The sequence below is a fragment of the Pholis gunnellus genome (genome assembly GCF_910591455.1).
Source record: "Pholis gunnellus genome assembly, chromosome: 2".
Lineage (NCBI taxonomy): Eukaryota > Metazoa > Chordata > Actinopteri > Perciformes > Pholidae > Pholis > Pholis gunnellus.
In genome coordinates this window covers 11,882,191-11,896,634 of record NC_136536.1, presented here as the reverse complement: position 1 = coordinate 11,896,634, position 14,444 = coordinate 11,882,191, and the positions used below count along the sequence as shown (strand labels likewise).

The following is a 14,444-nucleotide window of genomic DNA, read 5'->3' as shown; positions in this document are numbered from 1 at the left end:
CTGAACAAAATCATAGACAATGAGATATTATATTGAGCCAGTTCTAGCAAACAGACTAAACAGGCAGGTTTCTAAACAACGTCATCAGTGAGACGTGCACGCATGTAGGGGGTAGAAAACAAATCACAGTGACTTAGAGCTCATGAGGAGATCAAGAGGTTTTTTTCATGCCATAAACTGCACAAATCGCAAAAGTAATGTGTTTGATATGCTAAGAAAGAAGCCTCCCTGTTAGCTCAGCGTGTAGAATTAGCTATTAGCATCTGGATTTTACAAAGTACTGGAAGGCGGTGGATGCTTTTTGCACGGATCCTGAAGAAACCCCCGCTTTAATGTTGAACACAGCTCCCACAGTTACCGCTCTGCGATCAGCGCTTTGATGATCAGTTTGATGTGCATTGTCAGTGTGTGCCAACAAAAAGTTTTGTAAATTCGAGGATTGATGACACAAACAGATTAACCCCTAAACATGAATTTAATTTATCTCTAAATGCTGAATGGGATATATAATAAAGTATGCAGTGTTTGTGCAGTAGCTTAAATGTATCTGTCAGTTCATGTTGGACTGTCCTCTACCCCATCAGATGATGTTAGGGGCATTGTAGTCCAAATCCTCAGTCTCCGTACCGCTCAGTTAAGGCATCATGATTGCACCTACAGATGTATAATAATAATAATAATATCTAAAGATTAAATTGTATTTGGGAAGCATCTAATATATTTTGTCAGAGGAGAAGCAATTAATCCTCATGTTTTTGACAGAATTTACTCAGTGACACTGAGTCTGAAACATAAACCACACATTATTATGGTATTATATCACTGTCATTTTCTACTCAAAAACTCTTCAAATTTTAAACTACTCCCTGGGAGTTCCACCCTCAGTTCTGCAGACTTGGACGAATGCATTTCGCTAATCATATCAGCATACACACCCCCAAACCCAGCCTCCGCTCTCATAGTTCTGCCTCAAATCCATTTGAGCAGCTTTAATTTTTAGAGTGCAGCTGTGTGTGTCTGTGTGTGTGTGTGTGTGTGTGTGTGTGTGTGTGTGTGTGTCTGTGTGTGTGTGTGTGTGTGTGTCTGTAGGTGTGTGTGTGTGTGTGTGCGTGTGTGTGTATGTGTGTGAGCCAGAGAGAGGGAGACAGTGCACTTGTAATGTTTTCGCCTGAGTTTGCTGCGCATCATGCACATCTCAGAACAGAGTTTATTAAAGTAGGAGGAGCAACAGAAGAAACTTGAGTGTTAAAAAGGAAATGTGATGCTAAGCCGACTTGGGAGCATTTGCTGCTAAACTACTTATAAAGTCTGTGGCGTGAGTGTTATGTGTGCTTGTGTTTCTGCCTGTGGCGGTGAGTATGTGTTTACTCTGTCAGCTCTTTAAGACATTACAGAGAATGCCCTGTGGTTTTCTGCTTTCATGGGCCATTAAGATGGATCAATTACTAAATTGAACCACTGACTGCTGTCCAGTTCTGAATGTTCCTCTCATAGTACCCCTTTCCTTCCTTTTTTGGTAATCTTGATTCTCCAAATGCTCTTTAATTTCCTCCTCCATAGTTTAAAGGAAACACTGTAACACTTAAAAAAGGCTTTAATGAGGAGCAAGACTTGGCATATGTGTGCCTTTTTTGTTTGGATGGTGCAATATTTTTATTATCTAACATAGATAACAGTTAATCAGCTATTTTTTTTTTTTTTGACAATCAATTAATTGTTTAACTCATTTTCTCAGCAAAAACTCCAAACATACATCCTGTTTCCAGCTTTCCTAATATGAGAATACAATATTTCCAATAAACTAAAGAAATAACTGACCGATTAATAGATGATGTAAAAAAGAAGCTTCAGGCTTATAGATAACGCAACATCACATTGATGTAATACTAATTTATTGAGATTTGCTGCAGCTGTGGTGTTTGATGTAAGAAATAAATTCAGCTGCTGTTCCTAACATAGAGTTTAAGCTCATACAAATCAGGCAAGTGCTTCTGTCAAGACAATTTGGCACAGAAAAGTAAGTCGAAAATATCCAACTATAGACCATAATGCAGCATAGTCACACAAAAATATATTTTGAGAATGTGTGCTATTCTTCAATTGAAAAAAGTCTGTCTCTCTTCCTACTGTCTGACAATCCTGTTTACTTGCACAATCACCCACAGCTGATTGCAACAAGTCCACTCTGGCTCTGAACACCATTCTGGAACATGTATATCACCAGCTGAAGTAACCGCTACACCGGGAAGATCAGCCTGTAAAGAGAATTGCTACATTTTTATCACAATATTACTTTGTATATGTTTATTAGCAGATTTCCAGCTATTGTCGGGCTGGGAAGAGTGTAGACTATCACCCACTCACTCGGTTGTCCAGACTCTCATTCAACTTAACACACACTACAATATAACAATGGATTCCTCAGTGAAAAGTAAATTGTGAGATTTTGCCTGTTGCAACCACCCATGCAAGTGGAGTACATGAATACATATAGTTCCCTGTACATGTATTATTCGGGACTGTACTATATAGTTTCATGCATCTTGTCTGCACATATGTGTGTTTGTTGATGTTGTTGCATGTAAACAAAAATGCCTTCATAGATATGTACTTGTGTTTGTCATGTGTGTCATTTGTGGACATTTGTCTGTGTGTTTGTGTTTTCATATGCCGCTTTAGGGGCAGTAACATTGTGTGGGCTCACAGCGGTGCTTTACGCCAGTAATTACTTGGCGGAGAAGATGAGATGAGCCCAGTGAAGTGAGTGTCTCTTTGTTTCAGCTTTAATGACACAGCTCCAGAGCTGATAATGGCTGATAGAGAGCCTATAGTATAATGAAGGGTCTCACAATACCTAAGACAGAGTGAGACGCCATTATCAAGCCAAAATATCTCCATGAAAGATATTATTTTAAAACACCTGTTTTATATATACAGTATGTAGTATACCAAAAATGTGGGGTAAGGAAGTTGGAAGAGAAGGAGGACAAAAATGAACACGATAATGACAATTACATGTGCCGGCCAGATGCTTGTTGGCATGGTGTGTGACCACAGTAATAGAATCTAATCTAATCAGAGATTAATGTAATGGCAGATGCAGTTGGTGTATGATGCAGTCTTACTTCATTACAGAGCTTAATTTCTGAACCAGGAAAACTCGCAATACAGAGTTCGTGGGTTGGGTACAGAGAGCAAAACAAGTCAGGGAACGTATAACCACAGAGTCCTTATAGTGGACAGAGAACCTTAGTACAGGTTTTCATTAGCCACACTCATTTAAGCACACCACTCAAATGCATACTTTTTTAACAGCAAGTTGACGTGTTCAGGGTCTGACAGATAAAGTTCTGCTGATTTAAGCGGTTAACAAGTAACATCAATGGTAAATAAAGGAATGGTAGAGCTCCTTGCATCCAATTTTCTAGACAATGGATAGAAAGATCTTGATAGTCCCTGGCCAAATACATGTGGGAGGTTCTGCATCATGTTCCGACATCCGCCACAAATTAATCCCTGCTTCACCAGCTCGGCCATCGTAGTTATAATAACTGATTGTCTTCACCTGGCAATCGTTCAGCATCCATGTTAGTGTGCGCCCATGTTACCGTGTCTGTGTGTTTCTTTGTGTCTGAGTCTATATATATGTGTGTGTGTGTGTGTGTGTGTGTGTGTGTGTGTGTGTGTGTGTGTGTGTGTGTGTGTGTGTTGTTATTTATCCTTAGTTTAGCTGGTTTTTCAGCACATCTTGGCAAATTATGTCCCACCCATTATTTTTCATTGCTAATTGTGTTTGAATTGCTTGAGCATAAAATTAGTTTGATCATTCTTTAGCTGCGATCACAAACTGCTTTGGCGGTTTTTGGTGCTATTTACATGTCATGCATGAATATGAATATGCACGTACATTTCTGTGAGGGCTGTATGTGTACACCTGTGTAGGTGTTTGTGTGTATCTGTACAGCTCTCATGGTGGCATTTCAAAAAGTGCCTTTTACTGCAGAACATGGTGAATAGATGGTAATTATCACCAGCTGCGCTAAAAATACCACATGCACGCTGTAGGGTGAAACCTCCTCCATCAGTATTCGGGGGTTTATTATAAAATGTTTGCGTGTTTTTTTGCTATTGGATACATATTTGGCTGGCAGCGGTTTGATAGGAATTTCCTTATCTATCCTTTCCAGAGCTCTTCTGCGTCCATGTGAAATTGGCACGGTAATCTGCTGCGATTTTCCTCCCTTGCTCTTTTACCCGCACTGCTCATGTACTGTAAATAGGAAAGCAGAGAGCAGTCTCCCATGCCCTCTGCAGCCAATGAAATCCTTCCTTGGAGGTTGGAGACAAACAGCCAATTGCCAATGATGTTGACTAAAAATGTAGCCCCAGTCTGGAGCAAGCATTGGGAGAGAAATGCTTAATCTTTTTCTCCCTCTCTTTTGTTCTCGTACTCCCCTGTCTAGGGTATTACCATAGAGTACAGAGAGGTGGCCACATGCTTGTTGATTTGCCAATTTGCTCTTCTTATTACTGGAAAAAAACATTTGACCTGAGTTTGTGTGTCTGCGTATCCAGGTATCCTCACTGTCCTGTGGCATGCATGGCCAGTGAAGTGAAGATGGGATTTTTAAGCAATTTATTCAAGAGTTGGCCTTAACTGTCCAACGTATAATGCACAAACACGTCACACATACTGGTCGTCAACTCCAGACACACAGCATTTCAAGGTACCTTTGTCTATAATCTGAGAGAAAAGGGTTCAAAAAGGTTCCCTACAAAGAGATAGGGTGCTACCTAGAAACATTGATGTTGACAAGCCTCCGGAAAGCTTCTTTGAAAGAATCAGTTTCAGAAGAAAGATATATTTTATGTATCTGAGAGATAATAAGAAATATTCCCATACACTGTCCCATTTGCTTATCATGTTATTGCACCAATACCTAGATCACAGAATTTGTTTCAAGCAGCAAGAATCAGAACTAAATAAAATCAGTAGGAAGGTGGTGGAAGGTGAAATAAACAAGGATGTATCTATAAAGAACCTTTTAACCATTCGCTATGTTATTTTTGGATTGACTGATATGCAGTAAACCCCAACTACCAATACACTTCCAGAAAACTAGTGCTGGCAGACAATTAGATTTGAATCTGGACATCAAACAGTTACAAATAGTTATGAAGCAACCTGGTGCACAGAGAACAATCAGAGCTAACAGTATTTTATATATAACTTACAGAAGCATTGGGAAGAAAACTGAAAGGTCGGGTAAGAGCGGGTCATTTCTGTCTTACCTGACATCACTGTCAGGTACCTGACTTTTAGTCTCTCTTCACAATTCAGTGTTGAGTCTAGAGAGGCTCTGAAGAGTTAAGTACCAAGATATGAAATGAATTATGAATTGGACAGAGAACACTGGCTGCTTGCACAGAGATGTGGTGGATAAAGCTAATGGAATTTACTTGTTTCTTACCAACATACTTCTTAAGGTTAGTTCAACAATTATAGTTTCAATTATAAGTCATTAAGTATTACTTCTAATATCAAAAAGACAATTCTGCATTAATCACAGTTTATACCACTGATAACCTTCTTTCCTTACTCCCTCACAGTCGCACACTCTTCTGCAGAATTTTTTTTTAGGTGCATTATAGCCTCACTTGGCTGCTGTATATTTAAGTCATGTATTTCTCAGAGTGGGTGGACACACAGTTTAAGATGCATGAAGGATTTTAAGCACAGCACATGAACCCTTACTTGACCTTTCCTCCAAGTTATTTACTCAATCTTCTGACTTGTTTACTCCCTGATTACCTGTATCTCTGCCCGCTGGTTGTTTTCCAGTCACATTTCCACAATCTGGGAGGGGTGTCTCCCCATTTCCCAACCGTGAAGAAAGAGAGTAGGGAGGCGGGTGAATAGAGTAGAGTCGAAGTGGAGCTGAGAGTTAAAAGTGAACACCAGAGGGTGGAGCGTCACGGTCAACCCCACACTTCTCATGAGGTCTCCTCTCTGCCTCGCTCTCTCTATCTTCCCCTTGAGGCTGTTGACTCACTGTGCAGCAAGAGTACTTATCAAAATCAACAGGAGTGTTTTTATTTGTTCGTGAGCATGTGCATGTGGGTCACACACTATGCATGACTGGCTGAACATAGGATGCTTAGCTGTATAGGTGCTCCTCTGTAAGGCAAACGGGACTCTTGCCCACTGCCCTTACGCTGTTAATGCAGTGCCTGTGTCTTTTTCATATTATTGTGACTGATGACCGCAATTTTTGCCTTTACAACTAAGGCCTTGGAAGGGCATATAACAGTCCTGCGAGAGACACAGATAACAGATTCAATTCCTTTTTTTGTCAGGGCATTTGATTTATTGATTACTGTCAGGATGTAAAGAGAACTTTAACAAATGTAACAAAAAAGAATTCTAATATAAACTTCCTAACCTAGCTTTAATAGAACTGCGCATTGATATTGTGCACCAGCTTGAAATCAGCAATAGCCACTCAAATCAATGATTGCAGGTAAATAGCAGTATTTAAAATCAACTTTAAGTGTGTGTTTCACTGTTATACCCTCTAATACAAGTCTCACTCAGCACTCACAAACACATTATGATCAGTTTGTTAAAAACAGTGAAATGCATACCCACAGAGGAACTGAAGCAGGTTTTTTTTATGTAGCATACTTCCTACTGTGGCTGTTTCAAAGTGTTTTACTTGCAATTTAATGTAATCAACATACATTAACATAATATATATTATTTTTTAAAAGCATCAAAAGTGCTTTGCATAAAAGAAATAGCTAGAATGAATTTAAAAGAGGTTTAAGAAAGAAAATATACAAAAGTTGGGGAAAACCTGACAAACCATGTATTTTGAAAATATTAAATTATATGATAATGATGTAATTACAATATATGATTCATTGTTGTATTGTGTTAACGCAGCAGTGACATGTTGATGTTAAAATGGTACATATAACACCTTAAATCTATCCATCCTTTGGGCCTATGTTTTGAAGTAGAACTGAAATATGCTCCACTGTTTACCTCCAGTAACCCATCCTCATCCTCTCCCTCTCTCCCTCTACCACACTGAGTGAGTGAGTGGGTGCTGATGGTACATGTACGATCTCTCAGCGTACTGTAATGCACTGCAACGTTAAAGATCAGGTTGTTAACACCAGGATCAGGGACTGCATTAGTGGCGCTGGGCACTCCTTCACTTCAATGCTGGAATGGCATAATTGACTTACTCAACACATACACCCACACTTGGACACACACACACACACACACACACACACAATGTCACACATTCTGTACACAGAGCCTCAGGGGAGCACACACAGATGCTAACACACACACATATACACACCATGGTTTGCCCCTGCCACCATTCACACACCCACACTCACTCCTACACTATTGAAACTCAAAAGCTGATGGGTGCAGTTTTAATCAAAATTAAAGGCCACATACTGTGAATTTAAATAAGTCTATTAGCAAACTCAGTTGTTTGTTTTATTTCTTTCCTTGACTTGATATTCTCTAAACTTTTAAAAGCTCTCGTGGCGTTTCCTTTTGTCTTTGCCATTTCTCTCACTGTCTTTTCAGGCACATACTTTGAGTATACAGCCAGGACTGTACATCCTAAATTGTTTCTCCGATTCGAGTCATTATTAGCTGTTATATTCAGTCTTGAATCTTAGGCCAGTCACTGCCATTACAAAATTTGGTTCTGTCTGTGTGTGAACATACACAACAATGTACACGTATGCATGTGTTCTTTTTGTTGTTGTTTTTTTTAACATGTTTTATTAATTAACTTCGGAGCTATTCTACTGTCTGCATTTGAACAAAGAAAAAAGCAGCCATTGTTGGAAATTGCTTTTCTTTAGGAATTGAGGTTTATCTCGTTTTCCTGATCCATCTATCGTACAGACAGAGAGGAAAGATGGAGCAAAGCCAGCAAGATGGAAGACACAAACGCATAGAAAGGGTTGACTAGACAGAGACAACCAAGCAATTGCAACAATAGTCTCATATATAGAGCTGATCGTAGTCAAACCGTGCTAATGAGAGCTGTTTGCATGAGAGAGCACATCCGTGTTGAATCCCTGGGTGAGACAGAGGGTGGTGAGGAGCTTGATGAGGATTGCATACAGCCAGTAAAACAATAGGTTGAAGGAAACAGGCTGAGCCAGAAAAGGAAAGGGATAAATCACATTGGGAGGGTGAGACAGACAAAGTGAGAGGGAGAACGATAGAACAGGTACTAATAAGACAATGGCAGAAAGAGAACAGAGTGAAGACGCAATGGGCCCTTGTCTCCTGCAGGTGCAGTTGGCTGTGCCTCTGTTTACCATGTGAGTGTGTGTGTGTGTGTGTGTGTGTGTGTGTGTGTGTGTGTGTCGTAGTCTGTACAATTGGTTTGTACATCTTGTACAAACCAATTTTTAAGTATCCTAATTTTAACTTACTCTGTTAGGTTGAGGTCAAATTGAGAATAATTTGTCCCTCTGCAGCTCCCTGTAGCTCCGTTTCACTCGTTACACCGTTTACAGGGAGGTTATTTGTGCTTTTCAAAATTAGCCAAAGAAATGAAGAATGAATACAATCTTAAAACCAATTGAGCAATTACATAGGTAAGAAGATGGAAGAAGTACTGGTAGATCATTACCAAAAGTAAACTTAACAATACCACAGTTTAGAAATACACAATTTCAGTCCTGGATTCAAAATACTACTTCAGTAAAGGTACATAAGTATTAGCATCAAAATATACTTAAAGCACCGAAAGTAAAAGTGCTCATAATGCAGAATGGTCAATGTAAGAAAAAAATATATATCATTGGAATTTAATTATTGATGTGTTCGTGTGTACAGCACTTTAATGTTGCAGCTGTTAAAGGTGGGGCCAATTTCAGCAACTTTATATGCTGCTGGGTAGTTTACGCTATAAAAACACATCAATTATTACTTGATTATTATCTGAATTTGCAAAGTAGCTGTCAAATGTGGTGTAAAATAAAGTAGGTCCATTGGCTTCCAACATGTATGTAGAGTAGAATTACAAAGTAGAATAAAATGGAAATACTCAAATAACTTAACTTTAAGTACAATAGTTAAGTATGTGCACTTAGTTATTTTCCACCACTGCTAAAGGGCACATTTTCAGTTAAAGGTACTGATTCTATAAAATGTGCATGATTGTCATCTGTGTATTTGTTTGTGTGGATATCTTTATACTGGAGAACAACATACGGAGAGAGACCTTGAGAGGTTGTGAAGGTAATAATCAGGTGTAATTATGGCTGGCTCTGGACGCTGTGGCCCTCTTTGGCAGGGAATAAAGATACAGTTGCCAGCGGTGGGGAGGTCAGGTGCAGAGGAAGCTAAACACCAGTGAATAGGACACATAAGCAATTCTCTGCATTGAGGAACAGTGCCAGAGTTTCCCACTGCCTGAAGGTCGTCATTCCTGCAACCTCACCAGATTCTAAGTCACGAGACGCTCACTTTTTTGATCACAGTTCAAGGTGCTTGCTTGATCTCATAAGATTTGAACACAAACATGGAATGTTAGCCCCTTTAAAGTTGATATGGCAAACTTGTTAGCAAGCAGTTGCCTGTTGATGATGCAGAGCAACGTTACCGTTCATTTGGGGTCGTGTTGGCAAATATAAGTCTAATACTCACTCTTCTTTAAGCTCTGTTTTTGGCCTCCATTAACTCAGATGACAAATACTCCCAATATGTTTACCAGCCATTCCTTAACTTTGTCTGTTTGCCGTTTGATGCTCGACAAGTAGCTCACAGGGGAGCCGTTTTTTTTCAAGACAACTTCCAAAACTATGCCTTGAGAGCAGTGAGAATGATCCAGAACAGTGAGGTTGTAGGCCAGAAAACTAGCTAAAAGAAGCTATAATACTCTGAGGAGAACTGCAGAGTAGGGTGATGATTATCTGTGCATCACTATGAGCATAATCTTCTCACACACAAGTAGTGTCATGTGATCCATTGTCGGTATAAAAATGTGACTAAAGCTGCTTTTAAGTATCCCGATGTCACATACGCAGCCGTTCGACCCCCTTTTTCTAGCCTCTTGGTGTCCTTTTCTGTCCTTTCCTTTTGTCCAGTCCTATCGTGTCCTATCGTTTCCTTTTCTGTCTTTCTGCCTTATTGTATTATATCCTATCATATCGTCCTTGTCTGTCTTGTCTTGTCTTTTCCCATCTTATCCTATCGTCCTGTCCAGTGCTATGCCTATTATCTATCTTTTGTCCTTTCTTCTCCTCTCTCCTCTTGCTCTTGTGTCTCCTGTCTTTGCCTCTTCTCTTTTTCACTAACGTCCTCTCATTCTTTTCACTTGCAAATTGTGTAGTTAAAGACTATAGAGATAGTAAAAGCTTTTTTAAACTGATGTCTTGCTTTTGTGTTGATGTTTTTTGCTCTGTAAATTCTATTTCATGGCTCTTTCATTTTCTTACTATCCCGCCTGTTCGATATATTGTAAAGCACTTCAACTTTTCCTTTGAATATAAATCCTCACTAACTTACTTACTTATGAGAAGTTCCACTGTCAGAGCGGACCTCTCAGATTTAGAACTAGACATTTTGAAGAAATTATGAAATTTCACTCTCACATCCTTGTTTGATAATTGTTCTGTCTTTCCTTAAAAACACAAGGTTGAAGTGGTTCTGCAAATCAACACAGCAAAACACGTTTTGTGTTCATCTATCTATGACTCTGTTCTCTTTGGCTTTTCCCAACCTGCTCACTTTTAGAATGAGTATTTTGTTTTGTTTTGTCACTCATCACACACAAACGGCGTGGAAAGTGGAAAGTGGAAAGTGGCAAGTGAAACAGAAGGAGAAGAAGAAGAAGAAGAAGAAGAAGAAGGAGGGAAAATATAGGCAGAGATATGCAACACTGTGCTCCCTCACCTTCAAATGGCAGCGTTCCCCTTGATAAAAGGCTAATAAGCCTAATCAGGTCCGATTAATTACAATGATAGGCCCTGCTTTTGCTAGCCTATTTGATGGCTTTATCTGGGTTTTGCACCGGGCAGAGGCGATGATGGTGTTCCTCAAGAGGAGCTGGAGAGATTTTGCCAAAGTGAAGGTCATGGTGCTAGAAAACTGAAGGTAGGGTGATAGGGAGGGTTACTTCTGTCATACAGAGGAAAGAGTCCACCGACGTGACAATACAATATAATATGTCTAAGGGCTTGTGTCAGGATTTGGTGATGGAAAGATGAGGTATAGTGACTTTATAATGTGTGCTCTATACTGTTTTCTCTGCTCCCGAAACCACCCTGTATTTAGACCTGCGGTTTTGTCAGTCGCTGAAAAACCAAGTAGAGAGAGTGTCGTTCCCTCTCTGAATGATAACACATGTACTGAGGCTTTGTGTTGAACTCTTGAGAATGCCAATCCATTTTCCTCTGAGGCCCTTGGCAAATCCTATTCTCTTGGTCATTACAAGAGAAATCAATGTGGCCTTACGCCATGTAATCACCACCATTCACCTGGACAATGGATGAAACCGCTGCTGCTGCCATTGCTAATGACAGTAAGAACAGTAAAACATATGTTTATAAGAAAGGTTGTTCACTTGTTATCCTAACCACCTACATAAGTGAAATGTTGTCGAAAATAATAATTATGTATTCATGATCATCCATCCATCCATTATCTATAACCGCTTATCGTTTTCAGGGCTGGAGCCGATCCCAGCAGACAATGGGCGAAGGCAGGGTACACCCTGGCCAGACGATTGCAGCACAGATACATATGACAGGCAGACAACCATTCACGCTCACATTCCCCCTCTTGCTATGAGGCGACAGTGCTTGCTACTACACCACTGTGTAGCCCTTATTAATGATCAGTTTAATGCAAATTTCAGTGAAGTGCATTGGAGACCTGGTTCAGATTCCAGATGTCATCAAAGTGATATTAAAAAACAAATAAACGTACAAAGATATGTATACCTTAGGGTTTTTATTGTAAAATGTCAAATGATCGCTTCAGGATCTTTATCTCCTTGTTGTCTTTTGTTCTGCATCGGCTGTAGTCTTGGCAGGCTTTGCCCCTGTGTGGTACCTCAGACTTCAGAGCCTTAAGGATGCAGGGAGCCATGAGCTCTATATTTATCATGCTCTATGATTTATTAATAGTCTCCACAAGTATGCGCAGTACTAAAAATACAGTGGAGGCAGAGCACCACATGCAGCATCTGGCTAGGAAGGGAGTGTGCAAGCTGAGGAGAGATCTGTCAACTCAGCAGCTTTCCGTTGTAACATCATGCACGTCTGGGATGATCCAGGGTTTCAGGTTACCTCAGTACGCAAATTACTCTCTGACTCAGCACTTTATTGACCCAGCCATTCTATGCAGTGATAACATGACTCAGCAAGTAGGACATATTGAATGTAAGATACATAATTCTAAATGAAATACTCGGTAAACTTCAGTATTTAGGAGTATATTGTATCTGAAATGTCATAACTGTCTCTCTTTCTCTTTCTCTCTCTTCTTATCTCCAGTATGAATACTTCAATGCGGTGTTGATCAATGAGGTGGACGAGGAAGGGAACAGCGTAGAGCTGGGAGGAGAATTCATCCTGCAACCCAATGACCACTTTAACAACCTGTCAGTCAACCTCAGTCTCAGCGTGGTCCAGGTGCCCACCAACATGTATAACAAAGGTATGTTCAGTACCTCTACTTTATGATGAAGGTGTCAAAAACACGTTAATCATCACCATAACATATCATGTACATCGTAGCCTTTCAGAAACATGTTTTTTTGCTGAATTTTTTCAGATATAATCCAACAAGTTAGTGTGCTGGTGCACGTGGATGGACGCCTGTGACTGGAGGAGGATTTGAGTTCATTAACTGTAACTCTTTGGATCATCCCTACCACACACTGACTTAATTAGAAGTTAAATAATCAGACATTGGGCTAATTTACCAACCCATAAAGTCATGGCCTTGTGCAATGCTCAGTGGACAGAGTGAATGTCATGTCGACTTAACCCAGCTTCCAGAGGCAAAGAAATGATGTATGTGTGTGTGTGTGTGTGTTAGTATATATATATATATATATTATAAAGACAGAAAGGGAGAGAGGAAATGAGGGATAGAACAAATGAGAAAGAAAGTAGGTTAAGTCAGACTGATGGAAGGTCTGAGCAACAGATTAATTACAGCTAGGTGGAAAAAAGAGAAAAGGCAAGTGAGAGTGACAGGAGGCGAGTGAATGAAATGGAAAGAAATTGAATGAAAGGGCTAGGAGAGTGAGGCTGGCAGGCCGACACGGGAGAGGAAGAGTCATTTTGATTTGATTCACAGGCAAATGAGTAGAATTGCACGTGCACACACTCTCTCACACACACACACACACACTCACACACACACACACACGCACACACACAGAGAGCTTTAATCATTTTAGATCTGCAGGCTTTGTTCACTGGTAGTGATAACGTGGATGTGTTGGCTGGGACTGCAGGGAGCTCGTTGGTGGGCAAAGTATCACAGTTCTGCAAAAACAGACTGAGACGCTTGACATGGGAAAAGGATTTCCGATCAAACTATTATTGTTACGAAGTAATCTAACTAATCTGTGCTTGAATGTATCAGATTGATCAGTGCAGTTGCGAGAGGATGCTCTATTCTCTAATACCGTCCTTGTTTCTGAAACCCTCCCTACGTGCACGAGCTAGTCACTCTCGTCTGAACCTGTTTTTGATGCTGCTGACGATCTGGCTGTATAGCCTGTGCAGGTCATAAATAGTTTGGTGGGAAAGGTGATGAATTGGAGTTTAAGTCCATGTTAGCAGAGAGCTGCATGGCGCCTGAGATTAATCGCATGAGGAACACACCACATCAAACATCCATCTTCCCAACTCACTTCCAACCAAAACACAACCCACACCATCATACTTTATGAGGCTACATGACAGGAACATGTACCATGTACGCAGTGAAGCCATGTGCACATTTGCAGCAGGTCGATACACTCTAATGTCCATGCATTTACTTGTTATACTCTCTGTTCTACTCATGCTTCCACTTAGGCTTTTTTTTTTACATTTTGACATTTCACTGAGGTCTACGTAACGTGACGGTATTTGTGTAAAAAAAAAAAAAAAAAAACATAAAAGAAGAGCTGCTGGTGACACAAGTCATTGCAGCATGTACAACATTGTCTAGCCTACAATGCTATATGTCTAAAGCCGTTTTTCATATGAATCAGGTCCGGACATTGTCCAGAGTTGTCCTTTCACACATGTAGCACACAACCTAATCACATCAATTGAGTATCTCTGTATTAGGGTAATAGAATAAGGAGGGTCTGTATTTTTGAAAGAGCTAAAAATCATACCTTATCATAAACTGTAATACCTCGATACCACCCAATCCTACTTCC

At 40.1% G+C, this 14,444-nt stretch overlaps 1 protein-coding gene across 1 annotated transcript in view; it reads left to right on the top strand.

Moving 5' to 3' along the window:
• Nucleotides 1–14,444, top strand: part of cacna2d3a (calcium channel, voltage-dependent, alpha 2/delta subunit 3a) — a gene marked incomplete at both ends in the record, with an annotated part of 101,591 nt that overhangs the window by 30,996 nt on the left and 56,151 nt on the right. The window contains one exon of the mRNA XM_079168214.1: nt 12,553–12,715. Coding sequence (XP_079024340.1) covers nt 12,553–12,715 — 163 coding nt within the window. The remainder of the gene's footprint in view (nt 1–12,552; nt 12,716–14,444) is intronic.